General features: G+C 51.4%; 1 protein-coding gene across 6 annotated transcripts in view; it reads right to left on the reverse strand.

The window, feature by feature from the left end:
• Nucleotides 1–24,184, reverse strand: part of MYT1 (myelin transcription factor 1) — a 72,771-nt gene that overhangs the window by 34,311 nt on the left and 14,276 nt on the right. For 4 of the 6 annotated variants that reach the window (XM_019426212.2, XM_019426211.2, XM_019426213.2 and 1 more), the window contains exons 2-5: nt 15,756–15,856; nt 7,271–7,325; nt 6,252–6,282; nt 8–70 (exon numbers count right to left, since the gene is read on the reverse strand). In XM_019426212.2, the coding sequence (XP_019281757.2) occupies nt 8–70; nt 6,252–6,282; nt 7,271–7,325; nt 15,756–15,856 (250 nt within the window). Of the gene's footprint in view, nt 1–7; nt 71–6,251; nt 6,283–7,270; nt 7,326–15,755; nt 15,857–17,097; nt 17,423–24,184 lie in introns of those variants that run through there. The other 2 variants (XM_019426215.2, XM_053889974.1) reach the window with 2 other exon arrangements.

Consider the following 24,184-nt stretch of genomic DNA (forward strand, 5'->3'; position numbering starts at 1 on the left):
ACCTTACCTGCGGTGCCTGGAGTACTTGCCCCGGATGTGTCCTGAGCCGGTGCACCCTGGGGTGGGGCAGCTGGGGGGAGACAAGCAGGACTGGTCACTCAGTGGAAGGACCCGCCCACCCCAGGCCCTCACCCTGAGGAGCAGAAGATTGTCTCCAAACAGTGCGTCTCAGAATGGCTGCTTGCAGTTTGCTAAAAATTAATGAAATAACTCACCCCATTTAAATAAACGAATGGTTCATTACAATTTTATGAGTGTGTTTAATTAAAGATCTGTATGTACGAGACCAAGACTTCCAACATCGGCGCCTCCTAGATGGCTTCTTTTTTCTGTGGATAAGTCTTTCCCACTGCAGGCCAACTGCAGGCTTCCAAGCAGCTGGGACACAGGACCCTCTGTGGAGCCCCCAGAACCAGCACCTGAGGCTGGCCCAAGGGCAGAGCAGAAACACTGGGCTTCTCCATGGCCATCGCTGGTGCTGTGAGGCCTGCAGCCCCTGCCAGGCATGCCCTTGGCCTGGCAAAGTAAGCAAGTACCTCCAGGCAGGAACGGCTCTATGTAAATATCCAGGCCTGGCCCAAGCTACAGGCCCCCAGCTGCGACCCTCCTCCAGAACCTGCAGCCTGGTGCAGGAAGGTGAGTCTAGGAAGGCTGGTGACCTAGAGACTGCCATAAGATGTGGGTGGGGGTGCCGCTGGGCCTCGTGCTTCCCCCCCAGGAGCCAGGAAATGCGGTTAAAGGTGCGGCCCCCAGGAGTTCCCCACTCTCCACTGTCATCTGTCTCCCCACTGAACCAAACCCCAGAAAGCTCTGGAAACTTCTGATCGTGGGCACAGGGTACGCCACCCAACCCACTTCTAGAGTCAGCTCCATGCGAGGCCACGGTCCTGTGGGCCGCTGAGCACATCCACAAGCCACAGAGTGCAAGAAGCTGCCATCACCTCATTGTCCGGAATGGCCAATTGATGCCCGGAGAAACAGAGACAGCATGGAAGATCACCCAGAGGAGGGGCACCTGAGCTCCTCCCGGGAGGGGCCGTCCCCAGGTGCCCAAGACAGGAAGACCTTGTTTTTAGGTTTTAGATCTAGGATTGGCATCACGGGGTCAGAGCTCCCCACCGCAGATCAGGCTCTCCCAGATCCGGCGAGGGAAGGACGGGGTGGGCCCCAGAAGGGGCAGGGCCCTAGACTTCCGTCTAGACACACCTGATAGTTTCTAATTTGATTGATCACGGACCTGACTGCAGAGCACTGTGGGCCCAAGTAGCCACGCAGGCCACACTTATCAACCGGTCGGGGAGAAACAGAACAGTCTGTGGAGACAGAGCCCCACCCACCCTGAGCTCACCAACAGCCCTCGGGGTAGCAAGGGGAAGCAACAGTGTCCCTGAGGCCCTCCCTGCAGCCCATGGCCACCATGGCTGATCTCAGTGCTGGTTTTCATGGGTTTAAAAGTCAGAAAGGAAAGGAGAAAGGGAAGAAGGGGAAAGGAGGAAAGGGAGGAAGTGGGGAGAGAATGGGAGACAGGGAGGGAAGACGTGCCACATTTCGTCGTGGATTTCCTTTCCAGACAGACAGGACTTAGCGCTGCCCCCAGCCTGTCTATTCTAAAATCTATGCCCCATGCTTGCTTTCACTCTCTCAAGAGCTAGCTTTGAGACTTTTCACAAAAGGTCCTTGTTATTGGGGATTTGAAGCTGAGGTCCCAATTAGCCGATTAATCACTGAGTTAATCAGGCAATTATGTGACAGCTGCCGTGGAGGCCTGCAGGCCACTGGCACTGCCCCCAAACACGTCACCAGCTCCAAGCCACACCTCCACCAGCCAGTTCAGAAGAGTCCTGGCCTCTAGCCTAAACGGAGCAGGATAGGCTGGGAGCCCACGTGTGTGGAGCAGGTGAGGGCCACTCTGGGAGGAGAGGCTGGAACCCCCACGCTCCTGCCCCCCACGCAGCAGCCAAGGGAATGTCCAACAAGGGCAACGTGAGACCTGACCAAAGCCCAGGGGCTGCAACGCCAGCAGCCTATGCCTCCCAGTTCACACAGCTTCCCCTACAAGCTTCCCCAGCGTGGCGTCGCTGAGGCCCAGAGGGTGCTCAGGGCCAGAGTGTGGAAGCAGCACCAGCTCCAGGCATCTGGAGCCTCTTCCCAGCATGTGGGATGAGGAAGACCCAGCCAAACCCTGTCCCTGAACCCCCCAGGCTCCCTGAGTGTGGCAGAGACGGAGAGATGGTCAGGAAGGCTTACAGACTGCCTACTCACAGTCAGCACTGAGCAGGGTCCGGGCCACCGCTCTGAGGTGTCTGAACATAGACAACAGGTGTCAAGGGAAGTCGAGGCCGAGGCCGAGGCCAGGAGGAGCCAGATCCCAGCTGGAGCCCCACACTCAGCTCCCGTTCCTCCAAGGGATTGGCCTCCCTCCAGCCCCCTGGAGACAGGTGGAGAACTCTGCCCCCACTCCCATCTGTCCCATAGGCAGGAGCTGACCACTGGCTCACAGGAGGCCCTCAGCTGAGGTCAGGTGGGCTGGGTGGGAACCAGGGTGCAGTGGTGACAGATGGGCAACTCTCCTGGAACCTGGAGGCGGCTCCAGAAGGGGTCCAACCACTTCCGTCTGCAGAGGAGTTGGGTGCCCCAACTTCACACTAGCCGTCGCCTCTAGCAGAGTCACTCTGAAGTTGTGTGACGGCAGATGGGCCCAGACCAAGACACAAATGAAGTGTCTATTGGTTCTTCACTAACGTGAAGGGGAAAAACACCAGATCCATTTGCTCTCTCTTGGGCGCTCGGTGTTAACTTCAGGGCACGGAGCAGCAAAGTGGGCTCCAGAGGCAGGAGAAGGCGATGAGAGCCTCACCCACTCCTTGCCAACCTTCTGCTCTGCTCTCATCACAACAGCCGCCATGCCACTGCTCCGAGAACAAGCAGCTTCCTGGGAGCTCTGCGTGAGCTGGGGAAGAGACAGACCGGAGCAGGGGATGGCAGCAAGTTCTGGGAGGCATCATTCCCTCATCCGTGTGGCGAGGCTCCCAGGTGGAGCTTCACCCTAACGCAGCCCCCCTTCCAGTGATGCTGCATGACTTCATCTAACATCACAACGTTTCTCTTCCAGGTCCCAGTGAGTTCTCTCCCTGTGCTGGCGTCTTTCGTGTACACCTCACCAGGACGGGGGTCTGTTCTGCTTAGGCAGCACAGCCGCTGCCGTGCCAGAGGGGGAAGAAGTCCTGGCTTGCAGCGTTTGCCCATTCTTGTGGCACAAAGGTGCCTAGGGCGGCTGACGTGCAAATAAAGGGGTGAGAGCCACGAGGGCACCACAGATCACAACCCCACGTGTAGCTCACGGCCGGTGTACGGTTGTGAACACAGGAATGACTGGCACCTTCCCGGCAGGACATGGGCAGTTTTTTGGCATAGACCTCTCCATTTCACTCCAAGCAGCCATTCCCCAAAACCGGAAGAATTGCCGAAGACCTTGCTGCTAGCAGACATCAATGCGTTAGTCAGTTTCCCCACTAAAAAATATAAGGGTCTCACTATCACCAAGTAAATAGGTTGAGACCACATAAAAAATGAAGGTGTTCATGCAACCCTCTCCCATGCACTGGCTGGGTCCTCTCTGAGAATATTTCAAAACAAATCTATTTTCAGAGTCATTTTTGGTTCTGCTATTGCAGAATTATGAGAGAATACCCAGCCCTTTGGATCTGCCTTTCCAACTGCTGCCATAACTTCATCTGTTGCCAAAATTAACTGCTATTACCAAACCCCAGAGCTTCCTCAGGTGCCCAGCCTCCTCCCCTTCACTGTCCTGAAGATGTCCCACTGAACGTCACACGGCCCAGGGGAAGTGGTACCTCCTCCTGGAAACCAGCTCTCACCCTGTGCCCCTGCCCCTTTGAGCATCCATCCACTGGTCCACCCATCAGAGAGGGCACCTCCCCTCCAGCGAGCTAACCCTGTGCTCAGGGAAAGCGTGTTCTGTGCAGCTTCCATCGGCCTGGTCTGGCTGCCTTTCCACCCTCACCCTCCCACCCTGTGACCGAGGCTAGGGCTTTGAGCAGTGGAGTGTGTGATTCTGCTCTTGTGGTTGGACAAACTTTAGCCCTCTGAGCCTCGGTTTCCCCACTTCACAAACAGGACAATAATAGCACTGGGAACCGTGTCCTAAGAGCAACACTATGCTGTGCAGCTATAGCAGAGATCGCCACACACCTGGGCTCTGAGTGTGTGGCCTCCCTTTGTGCCCCTTCCTTTCTGTTACCAACTTATAGCCTCAACAGTTAGAGGGATGCTGGGACACTCTGGGGTCCTCTCCTTTCCCTGGCTGGCAAAAGCCACTCATCAACAGGTCTGGTGAAGAATAAGACAGTCCTGGGGTGCCTGGGTGGCTCAGTAAGTTGAGCGTCTGACTTTGGCTCAGGTCATGATCTCACAGTCCATGAGTTTGAGCCCCACGTTGGGCTCTGTGCTGACAGCCCAGAGCCTGGAGCCTGCTTCGGATTCTGTGTCTCCTCTCTCTGCCCCTCTGCCTCTCACGCTCTGTCTGTCTCTCTCTCAAAAATAAATAAACATTAAGAAGAATAAGGAGGAGGAGGAAGAGGAGGAGAAGACGGGGCACCTAGGTGGCTCAGTCGGTTAAGTGTCTGACTTCGGCTCAGATCACGATCTCACAGTTGGTGAGATTCAAGCCCCCCAGTCGGGATCTGTGCTGACAGCTCAGAGCCTGGAGCTTGCTTCGGATTCTGTGTCTCCCTCTGTCTCCTCCCCTCCCCTGCTCATGCTCTGTCTCTCTCTGTCTCTCAAAAATAAATAAGCATTGAAAAAAAATTTTTTAATCAAAATAAATTTAGAAGAAGAAATGGAAGAAGAAGACGACGATGACAGTCCTGGCCCCAGGCTTGTGCAGTTTAGTGAGACTCTTTCCCCCTAAGAACTGAGAAGCGCTGATGCCCTGGATTGATGCAGTTACATAGGAAGAACTGTTCCAGGCTGGTGGCAGAGAGAGCAGGGAAGGAACATCACTGACCCTCAGAAACTAGACTGTTCTGTTTGTCCCCAGCTGGAAGTCTGGAAGATCACAGAAACCCCCCCTGGGGTGTGGTTGTCACCCGTGGCCCTTGAGCATGGACAGAGCACCAAGCCGATACAGTCCTTGCCCACCGTCTCAGGGTGCAGGGGGCACTGGGGGCTCTGTGGTGTGCTCAGCACCAGAGCTGCTATTGGAAAGAGGGTGGGCTTGGAGCCCTTCCTTCCTCCAAGGATGAGCCTCTGGCAGGTGACCTCAGCTGCAGTCCAAGCCTGGCTTCGACTTACACGAAATTTGTGAAAATTAAATGGGGCCCCTGGTGCCCACCTGACACACTGGGACCCTCAACAACATCACTTCCCTTTCTTCTCTCATGTTTGAGCCAGAACACATTGACACTACCCCTCCTCAGAAAAGGTGGGGAGAACTAGGGGCTGATTTTCTTGGTTGGTTGCAGGACGTCATCAGCGCTGTCTGAGCAAAACAGCACTGAGGGCTGGCACCAGAAGAGCCCAGGCCCACAGAGTCGCAAGTCCAAAGGATGTGTGGGTGGTGCTGGGGGAGCAGTCCTTACACACAAGCACTGGGGCGGCTTTCTCTCTGGCCTCCCCCACCCCCACCCCCCACAGCCCCAGGAGCCGAGCCCAGGACAGAAGCAAGCAGGTGAGGGCAAGTCGACCTCTGGGGAGGAGAGCCTGGCCCCTCTGCCCTGACCCAGCAAATCTCCGCAGTAGGCTGTCCTCCCTTCCTCCTCAGGGTGCTCATGCCTTGTGAGACGTGACCTAGAATCTGGAAAGTCACAGGGCTAAGCCATTACAAGATCACCAACACACAAAAACACTGTCTGCATCTAGAGTCAGCGGAAAACTTGGGACCTGGACAGCCAGCTTCCTCAACTCTGGCCAAACCACCAGACACAGAAGCATTTGTGAGAGCCCACTAACACAGCACCTTGTTGCTGGCTGGGGACCGTGGGGACTACCAGGGCCTGGTGGTGACCAGATGCGAGCGTATCTGTGCCCCTGTGTCGAGGCTGGCTGCATGGTAGGGCCAGGACAGAGGTGGAGGGAGGGCCGAGAAAGGTGAAGACAGCTGGACTCATGGCGAGGAGGAAAGGGGTCCAGGGGTGTGCTTGGTCAGTCCAAAGTGCCCAGTGTGGGACATTTTGGGTGTTCGGGGTCACAGGCATGCGCAATGCTGGGAGCTAGCAGAAAGCCTTTCTTACCTGAGGTCGGCACCTGTGGGCTCTGGGGGCACTGGGTGAGAGAAAGAGAGAAACAGGGAAACACATGTGGGAGTCCGAATTGAAAAGGCACATCGCCCTCATGGCACAAATGGAATAAAAAGCGGAGGCAATCCCAGTGAGAATGGAACCCCGTCCTTTCCTGACCTCCTGGTATGTCCTGCAGGGTCCAGTAGAGCGAGCTGCCACCTCTAACCTGATGCTGTGCCAGACTCTCCCCACGAGAGGCTGGTAGTTTTGCAGACTGGGTCAGACGCCCCACCTAATACAGGCTCTCTGGGCCCTCGGGGCCAGGATGGTTTCCCTTTCTCTAATTGCAGCTAGAAGTCAGCTTCCAGCAGGAAACTTGACCCAGCAGATAAAGCTGGACAGAGAGAACAGATGGGCTGAGCGGCTGGTCCCTCAATGATGTAGGCCACCGGGGGCAACATGCACCAGGGTCCAACTGGGCAGCTCACCTGAGAAGCTCAGTGTTCTAGCCCCTCCGTGAAGGCCACCCACGCACGGGGACACGTAGCCCTGGCCCGTGTGTGCTCATGGAGTCAGGGAGGTGAGGCTGGCCAAGGGTTCAGCAGGGCCTTGGCTCCCTGTCTCCCCACCCCACTGCCAGTTAAATCTGACAACTGCCCATGGCCATCCAGCACCAAGACTGATGTCCTGGGAGGCAAGGAGGCTGGTGACGGGAGCCTGGCAGCATCTCAGTTCCAAACAGAAAGGTCTGCTGGGCGAGCTCTGCTTTCCCCACTCTGTGGGACTGCCTGCCTCCTCACCTCCACCCCAGGCAGCTTTGTCTGGGCCCCACAGCAGCCCTCCTAGGCACCTTGAAGCTGAAGAGGCCTGAAGCCACCAGACCCATGGACCCCAACTGCCCAGCATAAGGGGAGGAGCATCCCAGGGCCTGGTCATCACTGTGGGGTTCTGTTTTCCTGAGGAAAGTGACATTTACTGCTTTAGGGCCTGGGACTCACAGCCAGACCCAGCTGGGAGGGGACGGCACTCACCTCGGAGGGCCTTGGATCGCGTACGAGCCCGCTTATCCTCATGTTCTAAGCTCATCTGCAAGCAAAAACAACTGTGATGTTAACCGAAACCCAGCACAGAACCACCCCTCGAGGGCCACACTGGACCTCCAGCCGTTTTCTGGCTCAAGTTTTACTGGTGAAGGTGAATCTGTGACACAGAAAGACAAGGAGTGAGCTCCGAGGAGGGGGAGGCCTGAGACCAGGAGCAACAGGTACAGGGGAGGTGCTTCAGGACAGAGACCACCAGTCAAGGGCGGGGGGTGGGGGGTGTCCCTTGCCTCCTGCTCCCAGCCCTCCCACTGCCCCACACACACCCGAGCAGGAACCTCAGGCAGGAGCCCTACCCCACCCACCAGCTCTTCACAAATGTTAGGGTCTCATAGAATATGGCCTCCTGGCAAGGCTGAGGGTTCCACCCAGCACTCACGGGGGGTGGCAGGTGCTAAGGCACCATGGCAGGTCACCCACTGGGCCCCAGAGCCCGGCTTCCCACAGGAGTGAGTGCCTTACCACACTGGGATCATCCTCTTAGAAACAGGTGGCTGGGACTAGAACAGGCCTCCACAAAGTGTCCAGAAATGAATGACTTCGATTTTTACTGTGCCGTCCCAGGGAGAGCCCAAGGACAGGCAGCCTGAGCAGACCTTCCCTAACGTGAGACGGGACACTCAATGAGTGTGTGCTCCTATGCTCGATGAGTGTGTGCTCCTACACTCCATGAGCGTGTGCTCTGAGAGGTACAGGGGCCGCCAAGGCACCACCACCCTGGGGAAACGAAATGCAAGTTATGACACCACTGTAAATGTTCTAATAGTCATGTTATAAATGTAAAAGGAAACATGAAGCAGATTTTAATAGTAAACTTTACTTAGCCTAACCTATCCAAAACATCATTTCAACAGTAATCAGTATAAAAAATTATGAATTGGATTCTGTTTTATGCTAACTCTGAGAAACCCGGCATGTCTCCTGGATTCACAGCACATCTCAGTGTCCCCGGCCACATGCTAAGTGCCCGTGGCCACTGTACCATATAGCCCAGCTTTAGAGGTGGGAACCAGTCTCAGGTGAAAGCCGGTTAAAAACAGGAATGCAGGCCAAGGGGCCATCTGGACAGGACCCACAGTCCACCCTCCCAGGGATGTCCCTTCTCCCAGGAGAGGGTGAGTAGAGCTTCCCAAGGGGCATGGGGCACCCCACACAGTGGAGAACCCCTCATATCCTCTGGCCACCCCACACGAGCCCATCAGTATACCCCACATTCCCTGCCCCCTGCTAACTTCCAAGGGGAACACTGCCTGTGTAGTCCCATGAGGGAGTCGAGGGAGAGCCTACAGGAGGGTGAAGCCTGGGGACAAAGGTCACAGAGAGGCTTGAGGTGGGGGACGCCCCCAGGGGCTACAGGTCATCACCTAGGATCTTGGACCTATGTCACCCAGACAAATCTGGGCAGATATGTAATGAAGAGGTAGGAGATGGGTGGACCCCTGAAACATTCCTTGTCTCCAAGGGAGAGAGGCCCAGTGGGGAGGGACCTCCGCCTGGCAGGATGAACCCCAGGCACCCCAGGAGCCCCAGGAGGCTCCAGGAGAGCCAGGACCCACAGGGCTCACCACCTGTCCCAGGCCGCAGCCGAGGTCGTCAAAGGGAAAGCCAGACAGTGGGAAGAGAAGCAGGAGAAAGCAAGGAAGGGCTACAAAAGTGGGGCTGTAGGGCCTAAAGACCTGCAAGGGACAAGTGCTGAGGTACCACCCTCCAAGGAAGAGAAGGAATCCCCCCAAGAGGTAAGACAAAATTCGCAAAGTGAACCTCCCCCCCGCCCGGTGGCACTAACATGCAGTGATTTATGTGATTTGTTAAGGAAGAAAAATCAAAACCTGGGGTAATTTATGCAACCTGTCGACCCCAGGCTGCAGAGCCACGGTGCCATGAGCTCTGCGTTTATTACAGCCTTCCAAAAGCTTGGAAGACAATTACTATAATCTCTATTTTTAAAGCAGAGGTTCCCCGTGGACCAATGACTCATATTTAAAGTGAAGAGAGGAGCAGGTGTCAAAGGGACTTCATTACATTTATGAGCCTTCAAATGTCATCTGCACTGAGCCCGAGCGCAATGCCTTCCGATGTAGGCCGCACAATGGAGCTAATGCGTCTGATTGCCGGGCGCCTGCTTTCAGCTGAAATGCAATCTACAGCTCTTTTTTTTTTTTTTTTTTTTTGTCAGTTTTCCCAAGGAAATTGGCAATCATTCTGCTAGGTTAAAGCGTGCCTTGGCAATTTGGATTTCCTGCAGATAAATTATTCAAAGAGCAGAGAATAGAGAGAGTTGCAGGGATGCGTAATGGGCGCTGCTTGCAAACTGCGAGCTCCCATTGATGAAGCTAACAGCTGTGGCATTCATTTTGCTGAGCACCTTTCCATTTGCAATTTATCTGCATCAAACGGTCAATAAGTGAGAAGTTCTCTTCGGTGCGTGTAGCTTTGATTTTAAAAGGGGGAAAAAAACTCAACCACAGGAAGAAAAATGGGTTAGCTCTTTAATATGAGGATGAATCTGTGAGACCCGATGACGTGGGACATCAACAACGAAGCAGGGAGACTTTGATTTCTGAGCCGTTTGAAACTAGCAGTGGTGGCTGCCTCGGAAGCATCTGGGCAAAGCTGTGATAAAACCAGCTCCACTTGATTTACGATTTACGTTGTTTTCCTTCCTGGAGAACTGAAAGCACTTCAGAGGTGGGTTCTCCTCTGGCCTCACGCCCTGTGTTGTAGACGGAGAACTGATGCCCATACAGCCCAGCACCACCAAGGCTTGTGCTGCTTGGCTTACTGGCAGCCCCCCACGGCCCTCTGTCCCTCGTCACACAAAGACAGGCCACTCACTGGTGCAAAGACAATGAGACACTTCCCAGTGGTTCACTGATTTATTTTTAAAAACCATTTGTTCCAAGCACAAGCCAATCAAGTCCCTATTTTTGTACAGCCCAGAAATAACTGAATGGCCTCTCACTTGGAGGGTGAGAAGGTCCCCTTGTCACAGCCAAGCCAACCTCAATCCCCACTCTCACTGTGGGGCAGTGATCTCTCTCAAGAACATTGTCTGCGCTGTTTCCATAAGCCAACTTCATTCTGCCACCAGGAGCATGTCTAACAGCTTCCCTGTGCCCCTTAAACCATCATTCCACTCTAATAAATATTTCAGTAGTTCCATCTTCAATAGGAAAACTATGGGAGGAGAATAATTTACAAATGCAAATACATCCTGTTTTGCCACATCCATTAACCAAAGAGAATTGTCTCTTCACCCTTCCTTTTAACTTGCTTTGTTAGTACCATATAATGGGTCTCATTCAAGAAGGTGTTACTATTTTGTTCTGTAATGTATTTTTTTGTAAAGTCAAGATTAATCAGGTATGCTCTTTTTAAATACCAATGGTTCTCACAACACCATGCTACAAAGACCAGCCCCTTTTAAGACCTATCTGCATTGCCAAAACTGAGTTCCTTAAGTTGGACATTTATCAACTTGGGAACCAAAAAAGCAAATGCAGTAATTATGCAGCCTTGAAACCCATGGGTTTGTCTGGATTCTTAGGCTGTGGTTGTCAGAAATGCACTCAGAACCCAGACGCACAGCCAGTCACAAAGCAGAGAGAGCAGACTCTCAATGTCTGAGAACATCCAGTCATAGACTGTTCACGAGGTGTGCAATGATGCTTAACAGACTTCGTGCCGATCTTCTCCTTTACCCTCAGAGATCAGGTCTGCCCCACCCTCACCCCCACATTCAGGAGCATCCGTGGTGGTCTTGAAGGGGTGCGCCTCCCTCTTCTCTCTCTTACATCCTTCCTCTCCCTCTCTTCTTCTCTTTCTCTCTCTCTCAGTTCTTCTTGGCTCTTCCCAGGCATTCACAACTCCAGCCTCCTTCCTCTCCACCCTATGCCGTATCCCTGCCCTTCTGCATGGATGGCTAAGGGCCAAAGAACAGAATTCATGCTGAAACTTTCCTGCCGTACCCCCCTCCCCAGCCCCTGTAGGAGGAGAGCCAGCCTCAGCACCCAGGTGGCAGAGTAGAGCTCAAGAGGGAGGGAACTGCTTAGACTTGGGAGCCTGGGTGGGAGTGAGGAGGCTCAATGAATCAGTGAAGACCTGAGGGTCTTAGGGATGATAGCTTCAGGGTGGGAGGTACTCCAGTCTTGGGAAGCAGGAAGCATCCCTGGGTGGCCTCTCAACAGTCAGGCCTGCACCTCCATTTTCCCACCCTTTCCCCCTCACTCTCCATTCTGTGCCTTGTCGTTTCCCTCATGGCCCTCACTTCAGTCTGAAATAAGCTCATTCATTCATGCTTTCAAGGCCATTGCCTCTCCTATACAGAGCCAGGTACCATGGCTTCATTCACTGTTCGGCACATATTATGTAAGGACAGACAGGTGAAAAGATGAACGACAATAGTTGGAAACATGTCTGAGATCCCGGAACTGCAAAATGTGGCCAGGAGCAGTTGGAAGGGGCTGAATAGGGACCAGACCCTGAAGCTGGGTGGGGTCCAGACCCCCTGAGACCACTGGGGACATTCATCCCACCCCTGGCCTGGAGGGAGAGACAGGTTAGTGTTCATTTTGTTTAGAATGTGTTCCAACAGCTAGCAAAGCTGGAAAATTAGACTGGACTTGGGACAATTTTTTAAATCCACAAGATTATATGGATTATAGTGTCTCTGTGGGAGGATTTTGGTGTTTTCCCTGCTGGAAGACCTAGACAAAGAGAGGGGAGCACTCACTGACTCCCAGGAGACCACAGGCAAACCTGCCTGGAAGGAAGGGGTGACATGGGATGCGGAGGGCAGAGGGACATAACAGGGGCGTGTCAGGGAACTGGCTGTCACCTACCATATTGGCTCCAACAGCATCTGCCAGTGTCCCCTTTCTCCAGGGGAGGGAAGGGGGGGCAATATGGGCTGTTTTATTCTCTCAATTGTGCACAGCCAAGGGCAATGTCAACCCAACTCACACATCACCACTGTGAAGCCCTTCCAGCAGATCCATGTACCTAACACTGAGATGAAGCTTCACTGAAGGATTTGGGAGCAGCATTAAAGTGTCTTCCTTGCTCCTTCTCCCCATCAAGCTTTCCAATAGAATCCTCCAGAACCCCCAGTGCCAGTCCCATATGCTGCTGCCTACCTGCACAATCTTCCTGGCTTCCTGTTCTTTTGAGCACATACCTGTATGACAGATCAAGAGTCAGCCCGAAGAGCAGCTTTCTTCTTCAAAGGTGTACAGGTTCTACTACCTCAGGAACCCTCTGCACACATTCTGCTTTCCATTCTCTGATATGTGAGGCTAAATCACATGCCCACACCCCTGCTCCCCACCATGGCTACCACAGCACCCTTGGTTCCTTGAAATTATAGTTCTGTCGCCTCTTTGGGGGTGTCCAAATGCATGTCTGAAATTCTCCTGACATCCACCCATTGTTCGACCTACTGGCAGCTGAATAGAGCAGACTTTGCCTTGGTTTGTAGAAAGGATAACCCATGGAGCATTATCTAGCACATGTCTTGGGAGGGGTTCTCCTAACATCTCTGGGCAGGGAATTGTGGCTCACTCCAACCCCAAATTAAAAATTTGTATGCAAACAGGGGTGCCTGAGTGGTTCACTTGGTTAAGCATCCTACTTCAACTCAGGTCATGATCTCATGGTTCGTGAGTTCAAGCCCCTTGTCGGGATCTGTGCTGACAGCTCAGAGCCTGAACCCTGCTTCGGATTCTGAGTCCTCCTCTCTCTCTGCCCCTCCCCCACTTGCACTCTGTCTCTCTCTGTCTCTCAAAAATAAATAAGCATTTAAAAATTTTTTAATTATATGCAGACAAAGAAACAAAAAATAGACTCTTAACTATGGAGAGCAAACTGGTAGTTACCAAAGGGGAGGTGCATTGGGGGGAGGGGGAGAATGGGTGAAATAGGTGAAGAAGATTAAAAGTACACTTATCATGATGAGCACTGAGTACCACATAGAATTGTTGAATCACTGCATTGTACACCTTAAATATAACACCGTATGTTAACTGTACTGGAAATTAAAAATAACTAAATAAATAAATTTTCAGAAAATTATAGTTATATAGTAGACACTCTGATAAAGCAGCCATGTCTGGGTCCAACTGTTTAAAACTCCAACATAGGGGCCTCTAGGTGGCTCAGCCGGTTAAGCGTCCAATTTCTGCTCAGGTCGTGATCTCGCAGTTTGTGGGTTCGAGCCCTGTGTTGGAGTCTGTGCTGACAGCTCAGAGCTCGGAGACTGCTTTGGATTCTCTGTCTCCCTCTCTTTGCCCCACCCCTGCTTGTGCTCTCTTGCTCTTTCTCTCTCTCAAATATAAATAAGTAAACATTAAAAAAAGAAAAAGCTCCAACACAAATGGAATATCTACCTACCCAAGTGTAGGAATCTAGTAACATCCAGTGAAGCAGGCCAGAAAGGCCATGCCCAGTGGCACCTCCCTCCCTTGTCAGGAGGAAGGGCTGCTAAGCGTCCATGCAATCAACCTTCTCCTGGATTCATACCTGGAGTCCTCCATTCAATATTATGTGATTGGGGCCCAAATGTTTCATTCTTGAAGGTCAGGAGGAAGTTTAAGTACCTACCATCAACACCTATTCCTTTTCTCCTTAAGTTAAAAAATAAAAATAAAGAGCTCAACGCCCAGCACCTTCCGCAAACCCACAACCACCTAATCTTTTCTAACAGCCCCTTCACAGCCCATCTCTGAGCTGTCCACATGCCTGGTGCTGAAGCCAGAGACACACAGCAAACCAAGCCATGAGTACCCACCCACTCACACAGGACTCCTCTGCTCCCACCACCCTCCAGGAACTGAGGCTCCACCACCCCACCCCCACCATGTAAAGCCATGTAAAGCCAGTCCCCACTTGCTGTGTGGCACTCTGCTCTCCCATGGCCTCCACTGCTCCCATGCTTTGGCCTCCCCAGCCTCCTCAGTCAGCACATACCACCCTACAGTCCTTCTGGAAATCCGCTCTGTCAAAGGAACATCCTCCCTCCTTGTCCGGCATCTTAGCTTCTCTGCTCAGAACAGTAATTCAGGCCCAAACTAGAAGTAAGACTCTCTAATGGGGCAGTTGTGAAACAGCCAGTGTTGCCAGGAAAGCCTGAGCAGGGGCCACCAGGCTGCTCACAGCAAGTCCTAACACCCTCTGCGCTTGTCAGCTGGAGCCGCAGGGGGACAGCAACCTTCCTATCTGTCCCTTACACAGATCCCACAATTGTAGATACATGTTTTCCAGAGCCCCTGGCCTCACATCAAATAACTTTGTCAGTCACAATATCTCTGTTTGAATGCTCAGCGCTGGAAAGGGGCAAATGAAGAAGGCAAATTTAAGGTGGAAAAAAAAAACAAGATAAGTAACAGTTTAATGTGATACTTTAAAACATCAAAACATCAAAATACATGATGTAAAAAATACTAAAAATGTAAAGAAAGATAGGATCAGCATTTACTGACTTTTCCTTTTGCCTCAGGCTCCAACATGGCTCAGCATAGCAGTGATAACCCTACAGGAATAATAGCGGGAGTGGAGGTACTTAACAGGGTGCTACAAGAGACCCATTAGAACATATATTCTAGTCACCACATTCAAAGCAAAAGTGTTGGGTTTTAAGAGCAAACTACAAGCACCCTCAAGTGAAGTAGCCACCTAAAACTTTGTAGCCCTTCCAGACTACTCCCTGGGCCATCACATCTGGGTGGCCATGGCCTGCATCATGGCTTGGATCTTTGTTGGGGACCATCTCCATGTCAGGAAAATGAGAGACCAGAATCTGAGGTCTGGGAAGGAATGCCCACAAGCCTGTTGTCACTTTTACTTCCATCTCTGAGGGTCACCAGATCTTGGAAATCCAGCTTCATCCAGAGTATGTCATGGGAAGTTCTGGAATTGGAGGCTTGGTGTGGCTGTAGGCATATGGGATACCCTGGGTTGGGAGCATCCCTGGGGAGGCAGGGACCCTGAGTCACCTCCATCACTGAGTTCTAGGCAGGTATGAGAAGGGCATGTACCATCTACCTCCACTTGGGAAGATGGAAATAAACATGATCAACATACCAAGGAGAAAGTCTACCAAGGATTCTCAGCCTACCTGGGCAACAGCTATGGACGCAGCCCAGGTATGACCAGATCCAGAGCAGGGACCTGGCCAGAGGTGACAGTCTGTTGTCATATTTTAGTTTTACTCTGTTCAGAGTCATTTTTCTTCCTTTAATTTTACAGTGACCAGATCACTGATGGTCCTAGCCCCCACTTACCCTCTCTCTAGACTGATGTGACCAGACTGAAAGTCACTTCCATGCCCATGCCTGGAAATGAGAAGGACCCCTGCCCAGACCTGGGGGTGGGGGTGGGGGGGAGGTGTGGCAGGGCAGGGGCTGCCCTCCAGGCGCCTCACCTTGCTGCGTCTGCCCAGGAGGAGCCTCGAGGTCTTGCAGTTGCTGGCTTTGTCTCCTTGTGTCCACCTCTGACTCAGCAGCTCACCCCGGAACTCATTTTCTGAGGGTCAGAAAAAGAAAACCTAATGAAGGCAGCTGTGCCAGCTCAAGGGGAGAAAAGGGAAAACCTGGACTACTCTTTTCCAAAGCATTAATGTAAACCTTCTTTTCTGGAATCCATCAGAAAGACACACAATGTCACGGCCCCGTGGCTGTTCCAGGGACAAGGGACAGGAGCTCTCTGAAGAAAACTGGTCTATGATTGGGATGCTCAGAGGCTCCTAGCACCCTACATTCCTGCACCATCTTCCTGGAACCTGCCTCCAGTGGGTGTGGTTTCCATGAGCAGCCACTCCAACCAGGGGGCTGGTGCAAGTCCAACACTTTGCCTGCTTTGCCTTCCCTCTGCCCTGGTCCTCGCCATCTTTCCTCTCCTTTCTGCCTCTCTCCAGGGCAATGTCTCCAGTCGACATTTAATTTCTCACATAAATTCATGTGTCTAAGCAGAGGCTGAAGGCATCAGCTGGACATGACAAAGAAATGCCTATTCCCTGCATGGCACTCCCTGTTTCCATGACAACTAGCTTTCTACAACTGCAGCTTTTCAAAGGAAGGTCATTAAGTAACCAACAATAAAAACAGGAAATGAGTATTTCTGCATTCTGCTCTCTGCTTCTCTCTAGAAGTAAGTTTGGATTCTGCTGAAGGTAGGTCAGCACAGTGCTGTCATGCCCGTTATCTTTTCTCCCCTCACGAGCGCACTCCAAATGCTGTTTTTCTAAAATTCCACCACTCCTGCCCCAGACAGCCCTGTGGCTCCAGCCAGAGCATCCTCTTGTCTGAAAATGTCTCCATCCCATTAAAGGGCCTCCTGTGACCTCAAGGAGCACAGACACAGAGGGAAGCAGATTGGTTGTCAAGGAGACAGCCTAATGCAAGGTCTTCAAAGGAATGAGTAAAACCACCAGGATTTGACCCCTACTGTGTGCACCTACTGTGTGCCTGCCCCTCACTAAGCTTTGAGTCACCTGCAGGGGACCCTGCGAGGACTGGCCTTGACCAGGGAAGTGTGAGCAGTAAGGCTCTTCCTGGGGCCAGGAGGGTGCCCAGCAGTCATGAGCACACTCTGAAGTAGGGCCAGGCCACCCGCGGGGTATTCACATTCCCAAACCTATGCTGGGGGGGGGGGGGGGATTGCCCTGAACTCACAAAGAGGATGCCGCAAACAAACAGGTGAGGTTGGAGGAGGAAGCATCCCCAGGGGGTGGAAGAGAGGAAATTTAGGAGGCAATCAAGAATCACCTGTCACACTTTAGTTGCATCTCTGGTGGCAGTGGAAGCTGGAAGACCCCAGGTCGCAAAGTAGGTGGGGTTCACTTTATACACATACCTCCCAGGAGAGAAGACACTGCAGAACCCTGCACACGGGGCTGATCTGCAAGGCTCAAGTGGAATTTCTTGTCACGATAACATATGTAAAAATATGAGGTAACTGGGGCATGTCTCACTGACAGCTGGAGGAAAGGACATAAGATCCTAAGATCTTGGCAGAAGCAGGATTGTTCTCTGCTCCTCATATCCCAGCAGGGTACCTGAGAAGCTGAGCAGGGCCAAGCTCTTTCTGCCCTAGGTCTCTCCTGCTTCCCAGGGAAGCCCAGCCAAGATGAACTGCAAGTCTCTGTGAAGGGGCCTCTAGTTTTCTCTGTGATACTCTCACCTGCCCCTGGGGGTCTGGAAGTAGAGACCCATGGAATTCTCTGCAGCCACGCATCAGCTCAGGCAAAGTACTAGGGGTCTTCAGAACATCTGCTCCAGCATCACCACCTCTAAACATCCACTCCTGCCTCCTCTGGGCAAGAAAGCCAAACAGCATCCTAGTGATGCATTTAGCCCACACCCACAGGACACAGAGCCAAGTAAAGCAAGATGTACACACCCCAAGGTCAGAACTTCATTTACCAGGACCCACCTTTACCTTGACGCAATTCCTTCCTTTTCCTGGGGAATTTTTGGCAGCAAACTATTGTCACTATTAGAAGCCCCGTAAAGTATGGCAGTGCTTCTCCTTTGCTGGGCAACGGCCACAGGCCCTCTTTGTCCCCTTTGTCCCCTGCTGGGGGCTGTGTGTAGTTGGGCCCTACCACAGACAAGACCCCTCCTGTCTGGACACACTGAACAACCAGCTCCCCAGCTTGCACAGAAGCAGCACATGGAACCCCCCACACGAGACAACTGCAGAGTCTCCAAGCCAGAGGAAGGCCCTGCACAGAGACACACTGGTCCCATCAGGATGCCCCTTCTAGAAGTCATGCTGCCAGTGGACACTCAGAAGGCGGCGGGGATGGACGGAGACCTGCTCCACACCTGACCTGCAAGCCACCTTCTTCACCTGCACATGAAGCAGAGGGAAGAAGCGTTAGGGGATTTAGAGCACGTGCAGAAAGTGGCCCCTCGGCATCTGGCACGTAGTGAATGCATGAGAATATCACCTCCTTTATTACCAGGAACTGCAAGTGAGGAAGACATTCTCCTCAAGACGGGTGCTTTCTTTGGGTTCTTGGGTCTCTAATGAGGTCTTCTGAAACCTTACTCATAGACACAGATGACAAACAAGCCGATTGGGAGCAGGTGGCAAGGACAGTGTCACTGGCCAGGACCCATCTTTGGGACCTGGCACTGTGCTCCCTGCCCGCTCTGTATTGCCCCAACATCTATCTCTACAGAGTCCCCAAACTCACTTTTATGGGACTCTGGCAGACAGATAAGCTCAGGAAAGTAACACGGCCTGTTAGCAGATACATCTGGGTCCTCAGGGAAGAAAATCTCTTGACCCATCAGTTGTCCTCTCCTTCTACTAGGCTAGAGCCATGACCCAGGCAACAGCCAGGTCTATCCCTCTACTAATGACACCCACCCACCCCAACTCAGAACACTGCAGACCTGCAGCCAGCCCAGCCAGGCCCATGAAAAGGCAGCAGGAAACCTTAGAGCCAGAGCACATTCTCCTTCCCACAGCTGGGGACACCCCCAGGTGGCCCATCTAGGAACCCACAGATGGCATCCACTTCTCCTTCCAGACGCTGGTGTTCTGTGCCCACTTCCAACCCCACAGACTCCTGGAGGGAGGATATGTCCTCCTAGAGGCTTCCTGGACTACTCTCCCTCTAGTCCTGCCAAACCACTGACAGCCTGACACCTTCCTCAGTTCAAACCCTCCCTCACCCACCCCAAAATAAGAACAGATGACAAGAAGCCTGAGCAAAGGGTCAAGTGGTAATTGCAAAAAGCCTAGATGTGTTCAGAGTCTTCACATTAGGTTTTGTGTCTGGTAAACCACAGGCAGCCTTTGGAGCCAGAAGCTGTTCCTACCTGCCCCTCACCCAGCAGGTAAAGAGGGAAGTGTCTTCACATGGAGACAACCCACATCTGGCCTCTCCCATGTCCCCCCACCCCCACGGACACAAACTCGTCAGAGATTCTCACTGTTTAGTGGGATATGTCAGCCCCTCGTGACAGCCCTTCTCTGTCCCCTCTCCATCCCCAACATAGGAAGGGAGGCCTTGCATCCCAGCTGAGCCAATCTCTCCATCTGGGCTTGATATCCTCTCCTTCCCACTACTGATTAAAGGGTCCCTAGAGTATCAACCATGTCCCATATTCCTCTTGAATATTTGATCACTCCCTCTAACCTGGACCCTTCCTGGGCCTTTTCAACCTTTCAGAAGCTTGAGGCATCCATGTTTAAAGAACATAATCTGTCTGGACTCCACACCCCAGCCCCACTACCTCTGCATCCCCACCCCCTTCACAACCACGTTTCTTAAGGAACTCAAATTTGCTGAATTTATTCCCCACTCTCCACTCCAATTGTCCTCCACCTACAGCAAGTGGAGGGTCACCACTAATGTCTATGCCACATCCCCATTGTCCTGCACATCCCTCCCTCCTTGACCCGTGAGTGCTCCCCACTTCGCCCTGTATCCCAAGCTTCTATTCCATCACCGTAAAGGTTCTTGCTGCTCCACTCACTGGCCCATCTGCCATGCCATGGACTCCTCTTCCAACCCCATCCCTGCTCATAACACCTTCTCACAGGACTCAAGCTTTTCCTTCCCCAGTCTCAGTAATCAGCTCCTTGGGCACAATCACTGGGGATCATCCTGGGTCCCAAATCCTGCCACTGCTATTTACTGAATCTTGCCAGAATCTGACCATTTTTCACCTCTCCAGCTGTTTTGTTTTGGTGGCAAATACTGACAAACTGATTGAAAATTCATATGGCAATTCAAGGAACATAGAGTAACCAAAACAATGAAATTGAACCCCTCTCACACCATACACAAAAATTAACACACAATGAGTCACAGATCTAGATCTAAATGTAAAAGCTAAAACTCTTGCCTAACATTATAGTAAATCTTCCTGACTTTGGGTTCGGCAGTGGTTTCTCAGATGCAACACAAAAGCATGCAATAAAAGAAAAAATGGGTAAGTCATACTTCATCAAAGTTTAAACTTTTGCATGTCAAACAATACCATCGATAAGGTGAGAAGACAACCCATAGACTCTATAATCATGTATCTGATAAGAGACTTCATTCAGAATACATAAAGAGCTCTTAAATTTTCATAATAAGACAAATAACACACTTTAAAAATGGGCAAATTATCTGAATAGACATTTTTCCAAAAACAACATATAAATGGCCAATATGCACATGAAAAGATCCTCAGTAGCTGCTCATTAGAGAAATGCTAATCAAACCCACAATGAGATACCACTTCACACCCACTAAAATGGCTATAATTAAAAAAAAAAGACCATAACAAGTACTGGAGATAATATGGAGAAACTGAAATCCTCATACATTGCCAATGGAAACACAAAATGGCACAATTACTTTGGAAAACAGTCTAACAAATCTTCAAAATATTAACCGGAGTTACCATATGACCTAACAATTCCACTCCAAGAAACAGATCCAGGAGAAATGAAAACATACATCCACACAAAGTTTTGTACACAACTATTGATCACAGCTTTATTCATACTAACCCAAAAATGGAAACAACCCGAGTGTGTCCATCAACTGCTGAACAGAATGCCACTTATTAATATTTGGCAACAAAAAGGGTTAAGATGTTCCTCTGTGGTACAATGTGGTGAACCTCAAAATCAGACACAAAGACCACATGTTGTGCAGTCCCATATCTATGGAACAAAATCTGCAGAATTCCCGGTAATGGGAAGTCCACAGAGACAGAAAGCAGGTCAGGAGATTAGGAGATTGTACCTTTCCAAGGGTACAAACGGGGAGCGGCTGTTAATGGGAACAGGGTTTCATTCTGGGCTGACAAAAGTGTTCTGAAATTAAATGTGGACAGCGGAATGGCTATCACTATGCCAAGACCACTGAACCGTATTCTTCTAATGAGTGAATTATATGACATGTAAATCATACTGCAAGAGTGCTGTTTTTTTAACAGTTCCTGGCATACACACACAGGAAGGAGCCTAAGTGTGAATCTCATGACACACTGGAGCTCTCACTCACCAGAGCTCACCAGCGGGACTAGAACGACCAGCTCTAAGGAGGGGAGAGGCCCGCACATGTCAGACGGCCTCTGCGATGTCCTGCTTAGCCCAGGGGAGTGAATCTTGAGGACGTCAAGGGAGAGCAAGTCCTGCAGAACACCAGGTCACAGAAGAAACTGGGTGCGGGGTGGGCGAGGGCTGCCTCACACATCAGGGGCCATCCACAAAGGATTCAGTGTGTTCCGCGTAGCTTTAGGAGGACCACCAAGTGATGTTCACAACAATAAGACAACAAGCGCTGCCTTACAAGAGATAGATTGCCTCCCGCTATGATGTGTGACCCCTGGCCGGGAGGCATATGGCTGGTCCCTGGAGCCACCTCTAGAGACTCTTGCAAAGGGCAGGGGTCTGAGGGAGTTGCCTTTGGTTCTCCCAGCCTGGGTTCTGCGAGCCCATGTTCTGGTCTGGCCTGGACTCCCCCCACCCACTCCCTATCTTGGAGACCATGGAGGGCAGGGGGATGCATCAGAGACCCCACCCCAGCAGCTTAGTCAACACTGACAACCAGGAGGCATCATGAGCCAGGTCAGCACGAGTGCAGCACAGACACCCCTCTGCCATCAGAATGTGTCGGCAGCTTTATCGCTCAGCCAATCTCTCACCCACCCCCGCCTGTAACTAAACAAACACAGGGACCCCTGTCCTGCCCGTGCCTGTGCTTGCTGGGCATGCTCCAGCTGCCCCTGCCTGGGGTGCTGCTGCCCTGGACAGGGCAGGCCCCCTCAGCTTTCCTGGCTTCTTATGCAGGGTGAAACTTGGGCAGTGTGCATTCCTCCTCCTCTCTACCTCACATCACTTCAAAGACATGAACTGAATATATCCATTGAAAACCTGGGCCCTCGAATTGAGCGTAAACAAATCTTGCCATTTAAACATTCTTTTCTGTTTTTCATCTCAATCTTCATCCATCCCCTCAGCTTCAAGGCCTCCTTGCCTGCCACTCAGACATAAGGCAAAGCCCAGAAAGGCAGGGAGAAAAAGGTTAGGATAAAATTGTAGAAATAACTTTAGGCCCACACAAAACTGACCACATGTCACTGTAGACATTTGGGGGGAGCACAGCCCAGAATTCCACCCTCTAGACCCAGAGAATCTCTGAACCCAAAGCCCTGAGGTCCAAACCATGCCTCCGGAGGCAGGAAGGCAAGGCCCTTAAAGGGCACAAAGGCCCCTGTCACACAGCTCCCAGTGGCTGCAGAAGGCAATCTCGCACCTCTCCAAGTTCAGATTAAGACCCCCATCCCAGACCCTTGTTCCTAGGACCTTTCCCACATCTATGGGCCAGAACCTTGGTGGGTGCAGTGCATCTAGGAACCTGTGCTGGATGAACAGGCCCATGTCTTAGAAGGCTCCCTCCTCCACAGCATGGACAGCAGAGCAGGAACTAGAACAGAGCCCAGGACAGCTGGACAGAGCAGACGTGGCCTGGCCCAGCCAGTGGCAGAAGCTGGAGACTGGTATGGGATTTATTTGGGAAGGCTCCCCAGCACCATGTCTGTCTTTCCCAATTTGGAAATAAAATGTAAACCCAACATGAAGAATCCAGTACAAGACCTAGCAGGTAGAAGTGAAGATGTATACTAGAAAAGTAAATAAGGAGACAGGAATAAGGAGGGAAACTAGTTGAGACCTCCCACCCGACTCCAGAGGTCCAGAAAAAAGAGAACCAAAAAAATGGGAGAGAAAAGAATGAACTAAGTAATAAAAAATAATTTCCCAGAACTAAAGGAAATTATGTTTTTAGATTGGAAGACCCATTAAGTACCCAGCAGTTAGTGAACACACACCTGCTCCAACCAAGCTGAGCCACAGTAAAATTCTGAACTACCAGGAGTACCGAGAGGGCCCTACAAGCTTCCACAGGGGAAAGGTCACAGACGAAAGATATTGTCAAAATGGTATCAGGTTTCTCAGTGAGGAAGCAAGAACTTCAAAACTGTAAGGTTGAAAATCAACCCGTATGCTGTCTATGCCCAGACAATATATCAATCAAGGGAAATAGTAGAATAAAAATACTTCCAGAGACACATAAGTCCCCAAAGCATGCCACCCACTGGACACTAAGTAAGCCAGGGGGAGAGGGGTGGGGATGATTATCTACAAGAAAAAGAAAAACAAAAACTTGTATGAGAAATAATCCTGGTATATATTACTTGGCCCAACAGTGAAAATAAATGGATAAAAAAAAAAAGATGCTGCTCAATGTAAGAAAGTTGCTCGAAGGGAAGGTAGCAGAAGAATCCAGCCCTGAAGCTATATATACATTACACTGGGTTTCTCCTGCAGCACAGCCCATGAACCCACAGTCCTGGGCAGACTAGGCCCTTGAGTCCCCCTAGTGTCAGACTCCAAGCAGGAGGAGAAAGCATCCCCTAGAAGGTCTGGCCTGAAGTGGAGTACAGGGCTGTCCCATGAACTGTGGATGAGGAGGGGGCTTTGGCATAGTGGGCAGCACCCGAGAGGAGGGAAGGGGTGTTGATCAAATAAGTATATATATTCAGGACAATGGAAACAGCCAAGTTATGGACAGAGCCCAAATGTCCATCAACTGACTAACGGATAAAGAAGATGTGGTTTATATATACAATGGAATATTACTTGGCAGTGAGAAAGAATGAAATCTGGCCATTTGCAGCAACATGGATGGAACTGGGGGATATTGTGATGAGTGAAATAAGTCAGTCAGAAAAGGAAAGAGCATATGTTTTCACTCATATGTGGAACTTGAGAAACTTAACAGAAGACCATGGGGGAAGGGAAGGGGGGGTGGGGAAAGTAGATACAAACAGAGAG

This window comes from Panthera pardus, unplaced genomic scaffold, assembly GCF_024362965.1.
Source record: "Panthera pardus isolate Hobbes unplaced genomic scaffold, ASM2436296v1 HiC_scaffold_25, whole genome shotgun sequence".
Lineage (NCBI taxonomy): Eukaryota > Metazoa > Chordata > Mammalia > Carnivora > Felidae > Panthera > Panthera pardus.